A 19,196-nucleotide genomic window follows, 5' to 3' on the forward strand; every position below is an offset into this window, starting at 1 on the left:
CAACGTAACATTAAATATCGCTCAGCTTCTCTGTCCAGCTCCGCGGCAGATACAAACAACACGAAGAACGGGGATGCGCGTCGTTGCACCATCTATCCTTACTTCCAGGACGCATTTAAAACAAAAGCTTTGAGTTCAGTAAATAGAAAGTAAACGGAAAAGCAATTAGATATTCCGGCAAAAGTATAAAATTCCAATGCTACCGAATCGAGCTTATGCACGTGACACCTCGTGCGCTCGTGGCCTTCTCAGGGGGGTCGGTGTTCAAGAACGGCGGTTCGATTGACGCGGCAGGCCTCTCTGTCCTGTGGCGTACAGGGCGCCTCCTCCAGCGGGACCGTTGCGACCTTCCGGTCCAAGATGTTGTTGCTGGTGTTGTGAACCACCGCTCGACAATGCCAGCAGATTGTGCTGTACGTTCGGGCAGATGGACTGGATCAGCTGCTGCACGGCCGGGATCGGTTCCTGGGAGTTCTGCTGCTCCATGATCAGCCGACTCTGCTCCACGATTTTCTTACGCAACAACGCCTGCTTCATGATTGTCTGCGTGTGAAGCTGCAATTCGGCCTGCGTCGGCACTCGCTGGTGTTGTCCACTGTCGCCACCACCGTTGATGGAGGCGGCAGCAACAGCAGCTGCGGCCGCGTTCTCGAGCGAACACTTCTTCATCAGCATCTGGCGGAGTGTTTCCGTCTGCTGGCAGTTCTGGAGCAACTGCAACAGATACTGCTGCTGCTGTTGCTGCTGGTGGCGCTGGTTTGCGGCCATCATCTCGAGAAGACGCTGGAAGGACTTCACATCCCCGTTGGAGATGGTCGAACCCGGAGCAGCAACCGCCGAGGCGGTGTCCGGATATGAAGTGTCGATACCCGTCGGTGCATGCTGCAAATTCGATAAGGACAATCGACCAGATCCGGCTTGACGCTGATGCTGATGATGCTGTTGAGACCGATCACCGTTCGTGTAGTGATGAGTGTTACGATCCAGAGCAAACCGCACGTGATGCTGCTGCTGCTGTTGGTGGTGTTGAGACCCCTGGTGCTGGTGCTGATGATGTTGGTACTGATGCCCTCCTGACGACCCACCAGATGATCCGCGACGGTAGTACTTACTGAAGCGGGAGCTGTTTGAGTCTCCCGAATCCCCGAGGATCGAATCGAACTTCATGAGTTCCTCGAAGTTGGACACGTTCACGCCGCCACCGGATGCCGAGTAGCTCGAGTGGGCACTGGCCAACGACCCTTTGCGACCGTGAACACCGTGCCCGTTATTATTCATATCCGACACGTTTTTCGTCGGTGTGCTACGGGCCGGCGGAGGAGAACCATTATTCGACGTGGACACACTCTCTCCATCGCCACCGCCATGCTTCGGGTGCACGTGCTCGTAGTGAAGCAGATCGTCGTAAAAGGCACCACGATGTTTGCCAGTTGGAGACGCCTTCATCGATTCTGTAACAGTGCGCGCCATATCCTCGTCGAACCCGCGCAACTCGATCGTGTCCAGCCGAGACGTGGGACCTGAGGCAACCCATTCGGGTTCCTCTTCGATGATGGTGTCCTGCAGACGCACCGCGCCATAGTGACCTCCACCCCCGTCCCCGGCATGATAGCTTTTCACGATCACGTGGTGGTTCCGGTTACTGAACTCATGATTACGTCGAAATCTGTGCGACAAAATCCAAAAAAAAAACCAGAAACACGTGAAATAAGCAGAATGTTGCCAGTATGCGATTTTTGCCGGGACTTGGCGCTTACCTTGGCGGATTGAAGCCATTGTCGCGCTGACGATCGTTCGATTTGCGACCGGAAGCACCTCCGCCGTGCAGCATCAGTTCCTCGTCAGTGCCGCTAATTCTGCGCACGCGCTCCTGGTGATTGCTGCAGGTGCGCTGCCAGATCGGATACTGTGCCGTCCGCGGATCATCGATGGCGGCTGGGCGTCGACGGGAAAACGGACTCTTGCGCAGATCCTGTAGATGGGCGGCCGAGTAGCGGATCCGTTCGAGGTTGAACGAAACGTTGGATCGCGCCAGTGACGGCAGATGGGGCGCTCGGCGCACCTTCGTCTTCGAGGTCGCCATCGTCGTCCGGGCCGCTCTGGATGTATCCTTGTCGTTGAACACGATGGCCGGTAGCCCACAGCTCAGAATGGCCGGATCAAGCTTTTCCAGTGACGTCATTTCTGTTTCGGTTCGATTTGTTTCGGTTACCCACGGATGATGTTTCGAACACCGTGGCGTGCGTGAAAGAAGCGTAGACTAGCTGTCAAAATGGCGCCAACTGACTCTCGGTTTCGGGTCGCTTTTGCATGTCCACAGATACACAGTTAGTGGGTGCGAAGATGCTTGCGCATTACAAAAAGACTGCAAATCTCCCGCAGCACCACCACTACAGACGTAACAACGAGCACAACGGGACGAAGACGGGACAGCTTACTTACAACCACCACATGCATTCCAAAGGGAATTTCACCGCCAACTTCGATCGCGAATTGGTCCGAATTGGTTCGACTAACCTGGTCCGATGGGCAGCTCCGAACAATTGTCGTATTGTTCGCCATGCTGCAGCGACATCGTCGTGGTGTCCGGGCTTACGAATTTCATCATACCCGTATTTCTGGGCGGAATCTTCTCGTGCGTTTATCGTCCTGGCGTGCTTCTACGAACTAAACCGATCGCACAAGTCGTTCTTTCACGGATCTTTTACGAGCTTGTTTGCTTGCACCAAAAACACAAAACTGCTAGACGCATTCAATGAGCTCCAGCTCATGCACACGCACTTGTTTTATGTCTGTTCGATTTCGAGGATATGATTTCTCGCAAAATTAAGACCTTGCGACTAACTATCGGCCTCTCCAAGGGTCAATGAACTCCTCCTTCGAAACTGGCTAGGAAAGGGAAGCGCCGAGTTGTCCTGTATGACTACTACCTTAAACAATTTAAAATCGAATATTCTTTCGCACTGGAATTGAACGCAGCAAACGTCAAAGCGCACCCAGAAAGAAGTAAGTTCTCTGGATAAATTAAAAAAGTGAACACAATGTGTGTGCACAGTATTGCACGGATTCCGAACAGCCCTTCCGCCAATGATGGGTGTTTCGTCTAGAAAACCACTATTGCACGCGACGGAAGAAAACTAATAATATTACGCAACCGTAAGTAATTCCTATACACAATTTAAACAACTTATAGCAGGCCTTTTGTTACTATCTTGGCCACCAGCTTGTCTGACTCTGCCTGTACGACGCCTATCTACTTTGCCAACCTGCAGCGAACGCGGTTATCCGATCAATAAAAGATGTCTGCGAAAATGAAACGCTTTTAGCCTGTTCCTGGAAAACGCACTACGCAGAGGTCATTGGTACTAGAACGCTGCACAGGGTGGCTCGGATTTGATGTTAGCCGTTAAACGAGAGCGTCTGTCAAAATGTACTGCATACTCATTTTCTGTACAGCCGCTACTTACATTCATTTGAAATTAATTCTTTCTCAATCAGGCAGCCATCTATAGGTCGTCATTCCGACATGGTTTCGGATTGTTGGGATAAAAAAAACGAATATGCTTTTTTATATCTTATTTATTTACATCTGGTCACAAATAATCAGACTCAGTTCACAATTCATTTACAGCGGCATCAGGTGATACTCGTTGACGGTTGTGCGTTGACGATGAAGCGTTTTGTTGCCGGCACGGAATAGCCCACAACTGAGCCACTCGAGCAGCGCAGCGAACGGGTCTAGAAAAGGGGAAATTGGATTTAAACAGTTTAAAAACTGCACTCGTAAACCCGGCTTCATCGGTGGGTGTTACTCTGCCACGGATCGTAAAGCAGAAGCGGCCAAATTTGATTAACCGAATTGTTCATGTAAGCGGTAGATGAGCAAGGATCATGACGTCGTAATGTGCCACGTGCCACGTGTTATCAGTTCGTGATAAAAAATCACATGTGCAAAATGCAATTCCAACGATACACGCAGGATCCTGCGCAGCGCGGCATAGACGCGGCTCAAATCGTTCGTAAATCTCTGAATGGCAGTGGCCAAAGGCCGACAAATGGATGTGGACAGGCAATAAATGGCACGGTAACGAAATGTGTGGATCAAGCGAGCATAATTCTAGCTTCGTCGATTCACGAGTAATTGAGGTTGCGAAATCGAGTAACCTACGAAACAAATCGCATTACAAAACCATAGCAACAGGTGGATTGCAGCAGATTGGATCGAAATTGGCATCAACAGGGGAAAAGCTTTCCACAGGATGTATCTGAGTGGGGGGCTCTGTTGTTAGGTGGCAAACATAAACACGGGTAACTGTTAGTCAAATATTCGATAAATGCATTATTCAAAACTGAAGCGAACGGTTCCCAGGCTCGCACACCCACACACACGCACAATAACTGCAACTGGACACGCTGCAACAGATTAGTAAACGGATGATCATGTTCTGGCTGTGATACGGGGCAATGAGCACACGGTTACGTTCGAGTATTGATATAAAACCACATTTGTTTATCATATTGTTCGATTGCTGCTGAAATCAATAATCCACCCTGAAGGAAAAAACAATCGACTGCCCTAAGGGCAATGATATCGCTTCAATCGAGTGGCCATTTGGGTACGGTAAGGATGATATCCTTTGAGGCTCGATTCAATCGGTTTGATTATATGCCGGTTGTACGGCTGATGGAGCTATAAAAGTCCTGACCATCAGTATCAGTAGGTTAAGATCCTTTTTTCCGTCGCAAACTCCATGAATGGGGGGTGATCATCTTTACAGGATTAAATGGAATTATGCTCAACGTTCTCCTGGCACTACTGAATTCTGATGGGATTATTATTACACGCACTTTAAACTGTGATCACAAACTGTTTAATTATCGCTTTACACATGTAATTTCTACATTCGTTGCATGTTTCGAATATTTTTCATCTCCTAAATTAATCCAACAATCTCCTATCCGCAAACAATGAAAGTCGCTTAGCGCAATGCCGATAAAGTGGTTTAATATCACTCAATAAATTTCGAGGCTTGCCGTAGCACATTGAAATGGATAGAAAAAAAATAATAATAATCGATAACCAACAATATCAAAACCAGCTAAAATGCAATGGACTTGCTTCTAAGCTTTGCCTGCCAGGAACTAGAAACAAACTCACGATTTACGAGGCGAACGGCGAAACTGCCAGGAACTAAACTACGCATTCAAACAAAATGGTACATTTTAAAGGAGCTTACAAAGTGTGTAAATCAAACTGAAGCACAGCCAAACTGGCATCGCCAAATCGGATCGGCACGGCCAAAGGCACACACGCCCACGTGCAACAAATCGCATAATTTACGGCGATAAAATAAAGCTCACCAACGCTCTTCCCCCTGGCGATGATTTACATGGGGTGGCACTAATTGCTCCCGATACCTAACGATGCGAAAGAGAGCGCGCGTAGTTTATTGTAAAATTCAACCGAGTGTTACAAATAGGCGACGAAAAAAAAAGGCAGAACATATATCCACACCGAACTGGGTCAATATCGGTCCCGGGTGCGATTTCCGTTCGAAAGTGACACCGTCGGGCGTAGGACCAAACCACTCCCAGCTGTTTGGCTGGCTGGCAGGCCAGGAGCAAAAAGCCAAACAGCAGAATGAGAGATAAAATGACTGCTCAGCATCCGTAGAGCGATGGGAAAACGAACGCAAAATAAAACACCCATTCGTCCCGATGCATCAGCAGAATCTGGTGGTGTGCTGGTAGGGTGCAAACTGCAACCAGGAATAAAAAAAATGAATCACAAAGAGTAGTAAGAATCTTCGGCATCGAACCTGCCTGCCAGCACTGTCCCGTTGGCCGGTGTTGCAGCAAACACCGTGGAAGGTTGAGGGATTTGCGAAAATCGAACACACAAAACCAGATGAAAATCAATTTAAATTGAATTAATTCATATACCACGTGCACACCACCGTTCGGTTCGGTCCGTTCGCAGGACACACGGGGGAATGGGGACAACGTTTTAAATACCATTTTAATTGTGCTGTAGGCAACCACTCGGCAACACACTAGCCCCTGGCAGGGACAGCAAAGTGCCCCGGGTGTGCGTGTGCACCCGCCGAAGGGAATTTTATTTCGTTATTTTAGTTTCCACCATTGTGGCCAGTAAGGGAGCAAGAGCACAAACGTACATACACAAAAAAAACGATTGTATATATGCAGAATGCTCATCAGGATTTGCCTTGCGCCAGCGAGCTGTCTGCACGCTTTGGCACGCCGGTGGTGCAATCGATACAGTTCCCCCCCGCGTATCCTTTTTCATTATTTATGCTTTTTTATTATCGAATTTCAATCATCATTATCGGACGATCGGGTTCCTATTTATTATCGTATTATTCGACTTTTCGCAATCCGTTTCGATAAGCCTCGTCGGCGCGGGTTGAACCGGTCGCAAGGGTGCGCATGATAGTTCATTTCCCGGAAGGCTGGAATGCGTCCAATTTTCATTAGCCGTGGACGTGGGTAACGATTTTTCGCGATGCTTCCTCGCAACAGGCAAATGCAAATTTGGAAATATTCGGCGTTAAGATGAGCCAAATAAAAAAAAACACTTCCACATGCCTTATTTCCAGCAGCACACCCGCGGCAAATTAACTCTCTTTCGTTCACGTGTCGTGCTTCATATCGCAGCGAGTGAACGTATCTTTTTCATTTAATTAGCGGCAGTTTAATTCATGGCCGATTGTCCTTCGGAACACGTGCTCATAAGCTAATCATAAGCTAGCCGTAAACTTTGGAGCTGTGATTTACACCCACAGGTCCGTCACAATGGGAATCGACCCATATGTCAAAGGAAGTAACAGAAATAACGAACAAAAAAAAACATTCCCAATATGCAATTAATGTCCTGCAGCCCTCTCCCTAACATACACCGTCGCAGGCATCGGCCGTTCTTTCTGGGCGTCCTACTCGTCAAGCCTCGCTCGCGGAAGGCTCAACTTACAAACGATAAAGCTCAAATAAAATACAAAATACGTCACATTCTTTCACTTGTTGTTCAACCAATAATTCAGTACCGGGATTACAACTACATGCTATAAATTTAGCCTACACACGCGCCCTGTCCTCTCTCTCTCTCTGTCTCTTTCGTCCTTGTTCGTCCTCCCAAAGTATTTATATACGTATTACAAGGGCCCCCTTCATGTCCTTGTTGATTGCTCCATGCGATAGTGCACAGTTTACTACGGATTTCGGTTGTGTATTTTTACGATAGTGATTTACAATGATTCGAGGAGATACACATCTGCAGCCACCACGATGCGGCGGAAGCGACGAGTTTGAGATGCTCGTAGGGGTGGGAACTATTGTACAGGAAACGCGGGGAAATTTGCGTACTTTCTATGAAGGTATAAATTAACGTACGAAACGGACGAGCAGCTCGGAACGTGTCGTTTTGTTTGGTTGCAATCAAGTTTCTTAGCATAAGGAGTAGAACGAAAGGCAGCTTTTTTGAAACGTCACCATGCAAGCGACGCTACAAACGGTGTATAGAATGTATCCTTAAACTACGCTGAGAGCATCCCCACGGTATCCCTCGATATTCGATTTAAAAGTGTTTCTGATGCTGTGACTGTATATGTTAAATGCTAGCAAGGGGAACATTTTACATTTCCCATCGATAACTCCCTCCTGTATGTTTCTTAATCTTTGCGCGAAGGAGTTAAAAAGGAAAGAATTACCACTAGCTCACAAAACAAAGCATTCCCGTAGTTGGTCAGATTTGAAGCTCTTCAGTATCAGTGAAACGGAAATTGGTTACGAAAACCAACGTGAGTTGAGGATAACATTCAACGGAGGATAAAAAAAGGAGCAATAAATCGTGGGAATACCTATCTGCGGGAAAGCACTTACTGAACGAAAGCTCGACGGCGTAGATTTCATCCATAGCGGTGTGCAACTAACTGATTATATTTACATGCAACAAGTTCTCATTCCTATCGCAATAGTATTTTCACTAGGATACCGTTTCTATCCTCACTCCACCATCCTGATGATCACAGTCACGACCCAACGCTCAAGCCTGGTCAGCTGGTCGCATTAATGGTCCTACTCTCGATCCACCTTCGATTATATCTCTTTGCGATGAATAAATGCGACCTTTTACACTACGACAGGGGAGGGAGGAGGATGATAGGACGATAACGAAAATACTGACCTAACACAAAAATTAAAACAATCCGCATACGCACGGTGACGAGAGGCCGGATCATGTCCCACCGGTGCAATGCGGAAAGAAACGTCACGTGGATGGTTTTTTACTCTCACCCACGTCGTGATTCATAAACTAACTATATAACCCAACGGCAACTGGAAGTAACTAATTTTCACGTTTCTACCTCTTTACACGCCTGTTAACTGATCAACTAACTTCGACTAACTAAGCTATAGCTTCGAACGAATGAACAAACAAACGAGCAAACAAACAAAACATATATCATAGATTCAGTGTATCTAAAGCGCAGGGTTGATGATCAAAACCCCGTAACATTCACAGAACAGTCACACACATGCAAATTACTCTCCCACACATCAGTCCAGGCAAACCGGATGGATCGTTGCCCTTCCGTGGAAGCATGTACTGAAGGAAGCTTTTGGACTAAACGACAGGAAGGAAGCAGGATCAATCGCAGCCGAGGCCGACGGGACGGATCCCATCCCATCGCCTGAATGGCAAATGCAAATTTGGTTGATTACATTCGCATACGTATCTATGTATAATTGAATTGGTTAGCACGACTAATATGTTGTTCATATAAAACGAAATGTTAGCATACGACATGGTCAATGTTGATCGTCTGCAGCCATGTCCTTTTGATTTTGGCGCATCGATCTGAAATGAGGCTAGGCGGTTTTCCTCGAATGTCTTTTTCTCAGTTCGCACGTTGGATGCTGTTTTCGATCATGGAGCTGTGGTCGATGCGAACATAGCTGGTTTTTTTTTACCAATGTATGCATATGTGTGTGCAGCGCTGTTTGGGTAGTTACTGGGTTTTGGCGTTTGATTTTTTTTTGTTTGTTTTCGGTTTTGCTTGTTTTAGTTTTCATTCTTCAAACAGGACAGTGCTAACTAACTTTTTGCCAGGGCTTTCTTTTTCCTTTGTACTAGAATGTCGTGGAACGGATTGTGGCTGATCGACTGGTTCAGGCGGTTGATCCACTCCTGCTGTTCCTCCTCGGTCGCTGCGGACATCCGATAGACGGTGTGCTTACCTTCCACTACCTTACCCTCGCTGTCCGTCTTGCACGCCTTGATGATATCCGCACCTCCGCTGGCGTGCAGCTCGAAGCAGTGCGGTTTGCTGCGGTCCGTCACCTCGCGCACCTGCGTTCCACGAGCCGGAGTGAGAGAAAACGTCAAAGATCAGCAACATTCCAAATTCGATTGCAACATCGAGAAATGTTCAATAACCTACCGCAATGTTTTCCAACGGAATGATCCCTCTTGGTTCCTTGTCGGTGGTGTATTCAAAGTAGTAGAGACAGTTGTCGTTCAGGATGAACCATCTCCGTTTCCACGATTTATATCTGTATGCGAGAGAAATTAGGAATGCAAAAAATAGTCGTTGAATATCTGCCCTACACGTGCTTCACAGGATAGTATATTTCCATACCTTCCGCCTTGCTTCCACAGCCAGCCTTCCTTGTCCGGGTTGAAGAAGGTGTGCATCAGATCGTTCCCATCGTCCTGAGGTATCTTAAACGGTTCGGCTCGTATCGACTCATACAGGGACTATGCGAGGGGAAATGAAAACGTAGAAAAACAATTACTCATATACCAAAGCTTCCGATCCGCAGGAAACCACAGCGAATCGATGATTTCTGTCTCCATTCTTCCATTTAGCTCAACTAACCTCCAGCAGTTCACGCGGTAGATCGCCCCCGTTATTGATGCCACGATTCATCGAGATGAACTGTTCAACCGTTGGCTTTTCTTTCACCTGCAAGTGCAACAAAAACAGAGAGGTGGCTGTAGTGACGATGAACACATTGCAAACAAACAGATAGAAAAAGCGCACGTTTGCGCGTACATTACACGGTTTCCATGGGTCATTTAATTCTGACACACTCTGGCAAATATGCTACCCGTAACGGACATTCCCACGCCGAGCGATTTCTGCACAAATAACACTGGTGCAGAGCACGTGGCGAGCAACATCAAAGTAGGTTTCCCATTCGAATCCGTTTGATGTTATCCCGACGGCCGGCTATCGGATGCAACCACACCGAGACCGTGGTATCGGATGCAACCGGACGGATTTATCTATTCACCGGTTTACACGTGCAACTGACAAACTCAATGAACAATATTGTAATTTAGCTAAGTTCGTTGTCGGGACGAGATTCGAGAGTTCACAGTACAGCTCGTTGGAAAAATATCGTGCACCTGTTTGATGTTGTAACACCGATTCCCGAGCCGGCAGGACGAGGGTCTGGTGGTTTTAAATCAGATCGGAAGCACCGTATCGGAAATAATTAGCAAGCAACGCCACGCCAGCAATAGGTCAGACAGGAATGAGGCCAAAGCAACATTCGCAAATTCCTTTTCCAGCAATGGAGGTGCAAACGAAATACATGACCGCTTCTGTGTGAGTAAGATATTTTTCCAATGGCTTTAAACTTTATCCACCACCGGTTGGCTTCTGACCAGGTGCAGGGATGATCTATGTAGCTGAACGATTCACCTCCAGCCGATAGAGCTAGTAATTTACGTGCCGACAAGCCAGGACTCGTTAATAAGCCAGCGTGAAAGCATGCATTCAATTTAAAAGTGAAACGGATAACACATCGGATTGGGTGCTCGCGTGCATTGATTCTAATCGCACCCATTCGACCTACGCCAGGGTATGTGCACCGGTGCGAATGCACATCTCATCGATGATTGGAATTGCGGGAGGGCAATTGCGCAGAAGGGTGTGGATAATGCCACATTTTCCATCCCGTTGACCGACTAACCGAGAGGGGATTTGCTTCTGCGGCCAGATACCACTCATCGGGAAGGAACTACCTGGCCAACCTTTCTGCCATGATCGAGTGACTCTCTATGAGAAGCGGTAATTAAATTCCGAACGATACTATTTACTGCCTTTCGAGTCAAGCGCTTGCGGTTGTGAAATTCACGCCCGCAGCGATGAAGGAACTAAACCCTTCGGGTGTTACAGATGCAACAACATGCACTTAATTGCTACTGTTAGTTATGTTTCCGCGCGATTTTCTATCGGTCTGTAGCGGGTCGCTAACCTACCGATGGGTTGTGGAGCGACGTGTTGAGCATGATGATGGCAAAGCTCAACACATAGCACGTGTCCGTGTTGGTGAAGATGTCCGGGTTAAGCTGGCAGTACCGCTGGGCGAAGCATTCCATCATACGATCGATCTTCTGCGCCTCGCCGGGCAGTCTGAATGACCAGAGGAATTGTCTAAAACGAAAAAATGATGGACACCAATTATCGTATTAATTAATCCACTTTCCGATCGACGATGGTGACTCACCTTAAAGCTTGCACCAGTATAAGATTCGTAAAATCATGTAGTTCTACAAAGGCCTTTAACACCTGCTCGTTAAAGTCGTTCTTTTCACCTAGATAATCACCTGCGAAGAGAGAAGCAGATTCGTACTGGTGCTTTGAATATGATTCTTCCATAAACTCGTGCATTACGTTTTCATCAATGAACTCGGTGAGAAAAATTAAAGCGCTTTCCAAGGACATTCATGGCTCACCGACATGCATATACCGTACTCGACCAAATGCACAATTTATGGCGACCATTGGAATGATTTAAAATGCCACTATTTTAGCATCATCCCTTACCGGGCCAGGCCTGCATCACATGCCAGTTTCTGGACCACAACTTCCAGCTCTGGTGTGGCGATCGTTCATATCGCCCCGCCGGGGAGGAAAATTATCACATTTGCGAAAATAAATTTATTTCCCTGCTGTGCCGGGCTCACCGTCCAGCGTCCTCGATTCGGAGCATGGTTATAATTCGTGATTACGCACAGGCATTGCGAATCGGTGGCGCATGACGAAGCGGAATGCTGCGAATCCCGCATCAGGTGATTGGCCATCGTGGCTGAGGGTGTTGTGCTACATTTCCATCGCACCCTTCGTAACTGCCGCAATGAAATATGCCAAAATAACAAACTACCATTCTGTGACCGCAAACAACCGTCACGCGTGTGCGGGTCATCCCCTTGCGTGGCCACCCGTGAACACTCAAATGCCTCTAGGAAGCATCAATTTCGCTCCCCGTAGTCCACCCTCCCTCCTCGTGGACGTGCCACATTGGTGCAACATCTTTCAATCATCGGCCAGCATCATCATCTCTTCCGGGACACAGGACCGCAGGATCCGGAACCACAACCACAACAGTCCCAGCGCCACCAGCCGGAGGGGATACAATGCGGGGCCAACGTTGGAATGTGCAACAAATGAAAAAGAGGCAGAGCGGGAGAATAAAAAAAACAATTGGACGCCATTTTAATCGCTTTTTATCAACACGATATTAATTATTTTTGTTTATTTTTGTGAATGCTGTGCTATTATCAGGGCACATTTGATGCCGAAGCTGGGCGTGACACCGGCGCACGGTGTGTAAAATAACATTGCGTGGTTATTATTAATTACCCATCCCACCTGAATGGGGGCGCCACCGATGGTAGCGAGCTTTGAGTGGACCACCGAATAGCAAAAAAAAAAAACACCCAAAAACCGTTTGCATTAACATCGGCCTACCTCCCCCAGGGGTGAGTTGATGAATCCGTGGTTTATCATCTCACAAAAGTGCATGCTGTGAACTCGGTGACAACATGGCTATAAAATTTCGGAAAATATCCTGCCCTACAATTTCCCGTGCGAATTGCATTTTGTAATTCCGTTTGAGAGACAAAAATAGCAAAAAACACACCTGCTGCTATGGGTCACTCTGTGATGTTTGCCAGTGACAAAGGGGGTTTGCGAATCCAAACCACGGCATGTAACAAAAACTTCGCTATACAAACAAAACGGCCACAAACAGCCTATTCATGCTATTTGCATTCGGTGGAACGATGCTTATCAAGATGCACGAATTCAAGCAAATTGCGGCACTTGATGGATAGTAGTGCTTTGAGTCGATCGACCATCAGGCCTGGCGCCACTCCCTTATCAGCCATTCACTGACCATTCTCGACTGCTGAAAAGTGTGATAATTCATTTCAATAGTTGATGCGTTCGTCGGCCGCGGTTCGGCATGATGGATTTATTTTTCGCTTCTCCCGCACGGGGTCATTAGCAAACAATGTTTCAACCCATATCTGGAAGAGGGGATTTTTGCGGTCTACGATAATACAGTTTTATGGCATATTTTTAATGTTTTATTACAACGACCGAGCGAGCTCTCGGTTGATAAATGTGTGCCGACGACGGGCACGGTGCTACTGCAACGGCATTATCGCCGATGAAACGTTTTATTTCGACGCAATTAGCAAAGTAAAACACAAATAGGACACCACGCCGAGTGGGAGGATGAAAACCCGGTGAAAAGAGACCCGATAAATCTGCCTCCGTTGTAAAAGTTTTGTGCGATTTAATGTCATTAGCGCAGGAAATAAGCATGATCCACCTCCCACGTATGTAACACCTACTCGCGGATCCTTCCGCCGAGAGCTCGAGCGTATAATTTGTGAATTAAATTTTAACAATTGATGCGCGTCCCCGTAACTCGGCCCTTCAGCCGGACCAGGGAGGTGGCCTCGGGGGCGAGCAACGTAAACTCATCCGGGAGCAAATTGAAAAAGGCAATTATTTTATCTGAGCTCATCATCGGTAAGCTTTCTGCTCCTCCCTCAAGTTCCACTCCTGCCTATTACACCCGGCAAAAGCGGCCTTTGAGTGTCTGCTGCACTTTTCCACCGCCACGGCCACCCGGTGGTGCCGTCTGTATATCGATTACATGGTTCGTCGATTAATTGTATACACGTGGGATCGATGCGTTTCACATGCAAAAATAAGGTCTCTTACGCCAACTGTACGTCGGGGACGCGCAGTCTAGCAGAGCGCGGGCGAGGATTTCGAAGGGAAATTTGGTGAAAAATGAACATAAAAAAGCTCCCGTGACATTAGCGCGGTAATGAATAAAACAGCACTGGTGCACACGCGAACATGTCCCCCGGGGACGATATGGCATATTTTTCCATCTCCATCTCCCCCACAGGGAGCGAAAAATCGAGCCATTTGGCAAGAAAGAAGGCACACAAAAAATGGTTGCATTAAATTGCATTCGATGCGATTAACGAGTTACATAGGCCATAAAGTTCGAACGCAGCTATCCCGACAGGTGGAGCAGCGGAACTGGGAAGGATATATTTACGCACGCGGGTCCATAAACATATAGCAACCCTCTGTTCGGGGCTCTCTCAACATGCACGAGTGAGTTTCTTTCTTGCTATGTGTGGGGGAAATAAATCGTTCCAATTTACGGCGTCAGTGGCGTCGCGTCGAATTCGCCCGGTGCTCTGCGGCATGAAATATGCAACGGTCTAGCGGATGGTTTGAGGAACGGATTCGTGCGTACCTCGAATCTTCTTTAGTACAGGTGCGAAATTGATGTTTACTTACCGATGGCCGTTTTGTTGAGACCCTCGCCCTTGTAAAGGAACTGCGCCACGTCCTGTGCGTCGGTTCGCAGCAGTTGGTTTTCATATAAAAATTCTATGCCTGCAAAATAAAACGAACAAAGAAAAGAAACGTTACAACGTGGTGAAACACGTAGATTGATTACGTCGATACGGGAAAGAATATTGAAATGCAATTTGAACAAAAAAAAAAAACAAAAACACTTCGCCATTGAACAAAGGTTCTAAACAAAGGTACTCCTTCCTGTAAGGCAAGATTATTACCGACGCGTTCGATCAAGCGGCTCAAGATCGCATGAGATATACCTCGAGAAGAACAAGCTTTAACACAAACCGGTCCACCACGATGTACTACCGGCATTGGCGTCTTCCGACGATGGCAACCAGCTGGTGGGCGAATGAACGAATGATGAATGGCTTTTTAATTTTAAAGCCACTTGAAACGTGCCGAAGGAACAACCCAAAGGCAGCTACTCCGGCACGTTGCACGGTGGACGTTGGTCCTTCAAGGTCACGGGTCGCATACCATGTGACTAGTTGAACAACTCTTCCGACAGCTCCCTGCTAGCTAGCTGGTGCCGAGCCACTTCTCCACCGGGAATGGATCCCACTGCTCATAGCCGGCGGACAAGCTTAATTGCTCCATTAGAGCAACAGGTTCCGGCGGCGACCGATATGTGGAGCGGGAACCAAGCGTGCTCAACTTCGGGACGGCCAGGAGTCGTCCATTCCCAGCGGAGCCACGGATCCATCGAACGGATGCGGACAATTTAATTAAACGAATAAAGACAATCATTCATCGGCGCCGGACCTCTGCTGGCGAAGGTTGTTGCCGGAAGTACGCTGGCGGGTTGGATTGTACCGACTGCACGCACTAGGAATTTGTCCGGGGTAGGTGCAGGATCCGGAACGCCCGTGAGGTCACCTCCACCAGCAATCGTACATCTCTCACTGTAGGGGGTGGTGTGCTGAACGACCAAGCAATAAGTAGCGATGATTAATATCGTGCTGTCTTGCGCCCACTTCGTGCTGGACGGAACGTGCTGGGGGACTTGTTTCGCAGCATTAGTACGACAACATCGCAACCCTCTCTGATTGTACCATAATTGGACGTGGAAGACGATATTGGCCGAAAAATAATAACGTATGGTGGCATTCTGCCCAACCCGAAAAAAGGAGTCCCACATTTGTTAGTTGGACGACTGCCATGTTGAAGCAGCCGATGAGAAAAAAGTTACCATCAATAGCATTTATTGATAATAAGGACATGAAAAAAAACCGCACAACTTCCATCGAAAACATTGGCATAAGCTTAACGTAGTACGAAACAGAAAACACATTATGTGATGTAGACAAAAGTGAGGTTTGTTCCCTTTAACAATGAACCCAACAATGCAACAAGTTTTTTAGGACGAGGGCGGAAAAACATAAGCTCCAAACAATGCTCGGAATGTGCACCAACGAAAGTATCCTTTTTCACGACAGAAAAGCGAAAGTTCCGACAGACCGCGGAATGCCGTTTCAAAAAAGCTCCACGCTTCTGCGCCGTCTCGCGGCCTTCTCCGAACCGGCGCTCGTGAAAAGTTTTCTCCCGTACCTTTCTTTGGATCCATGTTGAACTTTTTCCGCCCGAGCGCCATCTGTTTGTCTTTGTTGGAATGTTTGTTCTCCTCCTTGCTTTCGTGGGCTTTCATCTCCGACTCGACCTCGTTCAGCTCATCGTTGATTTGCTGCAATGGTGAAGATACAAGATAAGAGAGAAGCGTTAGTACACTCACACACGTTAGCAGCACATGTTAAAATTTCGCAACAAAAACCAAACAAGGCTACATTCTACGGCGTCGTTGTTTTTTTGTTATGGTACGGAGTTGTGATGCCTCCCGAAATGGAGCAAACTATTCATTCCCCACCCACGTTACGGCTTTTTACCTTACGGTTGGGCTGCGAGTTGCTCCGCTGGTAGACTAGATAACTTCTATTTTTACAGTTGTTGCACATCCGCAACACTTTGGCGGTGGGAAGTGTCGCAGCAGCCTTAGGCACCACTGACAGTGGCTTTTGTTCCGCAGCGACCGTGGCTGGCTGGTGCGGGTAGTTGCGATTGAACAAGTCAGCACTGTCATCGATGAAGTCAAAGTTGCTGTCATCCAGTATGCTGAACTGGTGCCGCAGCTGCTTCTCCGGAGCATGACCCTGGCCTGGTCCCGGTTCCTTCGAACGATGGCGCTCGTTATTGTTCGGTTCTTCGGGCGGATTTTCACGGTCCAGTAACCGAGGTGGCGGTGGAATCACTGGAGAACTCTCGCCCTCAGTCACGTGGGTAGTAGCGTTCCCCAGTGCGTTCAGAAAGTTACGCTTGCTCTCCTCGACGAGCTGCCGCAGGTCAAGGTTGCTGTTCAGCAGCTCGCCATTTTCACTAAAGATCAACCCCACACGGTACGTGCGTTGGCGGTTCATCACCGTCGTCTTCGTGACGGTCGTGACCGTTTTCGCGCCAAACACGTGCTCCTTCCGGCGACGCAAACTGTTGGTCGCGTATGGTTGGATACCGGTGGCGCCCTCTAGCGGGGACGTTGCACAGCTTAAGGCGAGGTTACTGTCGGAGGAAGCTGACTCTAGCAACGCGGCATCATTGCGATGTCGTGACACCGTTGTCGTGATGGTGGCCGTCGTCGAGATACTACCGGTCGTTTCCGGGGGTTCAAACACCTGCACATATTCACAGGTACAACCCGGTATTGGACGCTCGAGCGAGGAACTGCTGGACGCGGACACCTCATCCAACCGGTGGTTCCCGCCAAACAGGAGTGAACCACCATTCACGGTTGCCGATGGCAAATCGACGCAGCTCTTCTGGAGCGGTTTGTCCGGCTCGAGGATGGGTTTTTTGGGTTTTGGCTGACGCCGTAGAGACCAGAACCAGTTCGAAGGTCCCTTTTTTACTTCAGCACCGTTACCGGCACCGGTAGCGCTCGTCGGTGGCATCGAGGAGAACATGTCGAACCGTTTCCACTTTCGTGTTTAGAAGTTCTCGATCAACTCGAGCGAGTAGGCACTTAACGGACGCGAGGAAGTTCACTTGTTTTAAACACTAAATAACACGCTCTCTCGATCAATTCGCGAGGCAATGGCAATGAAGCTGGCTGGCAGATGGATGGCTTCTCTTCGTCCACCACAGTCACATCCCGCGGTCACGAGTGAGGCTCACTCGAGACCGTATCCAAATTCACTGGACTAAAGGAACCGTGCTAACCGTCACTAGCGAGTGCTGCCTTGTCCTTTCACTACTCGTTTTCATTTGGTACGGCTCGGTTCCGCTCCGGTCGACGAAAACCGTTCTAATTTTGAGGTGAATGTCATAGGCACTTTTTGCCGATCAGATGAACGCGCGATCAATTGGCACTTTTTTTACGTTGTTGTTCTGATTAATGACACTGCTAGAAATAAAATGAATCATACGCTCATCAGCACAAGCCCAGTCGAGCAAAGCCCGTTCGTACGATAGCACTAGCAGCAGGAGTTGAACTGCACAATTGAAACAAAGGAACGTAAACATTTTGATGAAGTTATGCCTCATCTACACCACGTCAGCGATCATGCTGTTTGATAGCTCTTTTCATACAGTTTGACGTTGCTACTTAACAACTGAAGAAGGCTAAAAATAAACAGCCATACACGGTGAACATTCACTTTCTGGTTCACTGGCAATTGAATCCTGTTCGCTATCGTAAAACCAACCACCGTCATTTCCCAATCAACCCGATCCCTCCTGCAGTGAAAGTGGAAATTGTCGATCAAACTAAATAGCCTGATTTGGTGGTCCTTCCTATTCACGTTCTAGCACCAACAAGGGCCGATGTCAGTTTCACGCGGTTCTGTTTCCCGCTGGCCGAGGGCCAACGGGGGAAATTCAGAGCGCAAACACTGATCGGTGGATTGCACGCACGACTAGTCCATCGGGAGCCATTACACACACTTGACAGGCAGGAATAATTCGCCACGCGGATTAGGTGTGGTGGCACCAATACGTCCACTGAGCGGGGAACATGAAAGGCATTAGTTTGCGGTGCTCCAGTTCATTGATTGAAGTCAAGGAAACTTTTGATTGAAAGCAAAACACGGAAAAAACACGAAAATCCCACATCACACACGGGGCACGAAGAAAGATACAAATTCAAAAAAGCCATCCTAATAATAGTTTAGAATTTGGGGCTAACGAGTAAAAAAAGCAAAAACAAATCCTCAAAGATCGCTCACTTGTCAAGGGCGGATCGACACTTGGAATACCCTAATAAAATAACCAACCACTTGGGCGATAATTCAGTGCTACTTAGCAGCACCGGCTACTACTACTGCGCCCTTTGTTCGGGGGCACGGATAAAGAAATCGCTCGTGTCAGCGTAAATCCAATAAATCCGTTGTGCAAACTGCGACATTCGCTTAGATCCCCGCCGGTCCCGACCGATGGAGACGCTGCTAAGCGAGATGATGATTGCACAAAATGGTGTGTCATAAATTGCCTCCATCACGGGACGCA

General features: G+C 47.9%; 2 protein-coding genes across 2 annotated transcripts in view; both read right to left on the minus strand.

The window, feature by feature from the left end:
* Positions 1–264: 264 nt before the first annotated feature.
* LOC128722562 (protein cup-like) lies at positions 265–2,608 on the minus strand. Its single transcript, XM_053816234.1, has 3 exons — positions 2,518–2,608; positions 1,758–2,184; positions 265–1,666 (listed from the first exon to the last, which is right to left on the minus strand). The coding sequence occupies exons 1-3, from the start codon at positions 2,606–2,608 to the stop codon at positions 265–267; spliced, it is 1,920 nt and encodes a 639-aa protein (XP_053672209.1).
* A 5,854-nt stretch (positions 2,609–8,462) lies between these two features.
* LOC128726919 (cytohesin-1) overlaps positions 8,463–19,196 on the minus strand; it is a 40,370-nt gene continuing 29,636 nt past the window's right edge. Inside the window, exons 3-10 of the mRNA XM_053820765.1 lie at positions 16,257–16,389; positions 14,643–14,741; positions 11,536–11,635; positions 11,288–11,462; positions 9,897–9,983; positions 9,657–9,775; positions 9,459–9,570; positions 8,463–9,367 (exon numbers count right to left, since the gene is read on the minus strand). Of these exons, the coding sequence (XP_053676740.1) occupies positions 9,113–9,367; positions 9,459–9,570; positions 9,657–9,775; positions 9,897–9,983; positions 11,288–11,462; positions 11,536–11,635; positions 14,643–14,741; positions 16,257–16,389 (1,080 nt within the window). The 3' untranslated portion in view covers positions 8,463–9,112. The remainder of the gene's footprint in view (positions 9,368–9,458; positions 9,571–9,656; positions 9,776–9,896; positions 9,984–11,287; positions 11,463–11,535; positions 11,636–14,642; positions 14,742–16,256; positions 16,390–19,196) is intronic.

This window comes from Anopheles nili, chromosome 3, assembly GCF_943737925.1.
Source record: "Anopheles nili chromosome 3, idAnoNiliSN_F5_01, whole genome shotgun sequence".
Classification (NCBI taxonomy): Eukaryota; Metazoa; Arthropoda; class Insecta; order Diptera; family Culicidae; genus Anopheles; species Anopheles nili.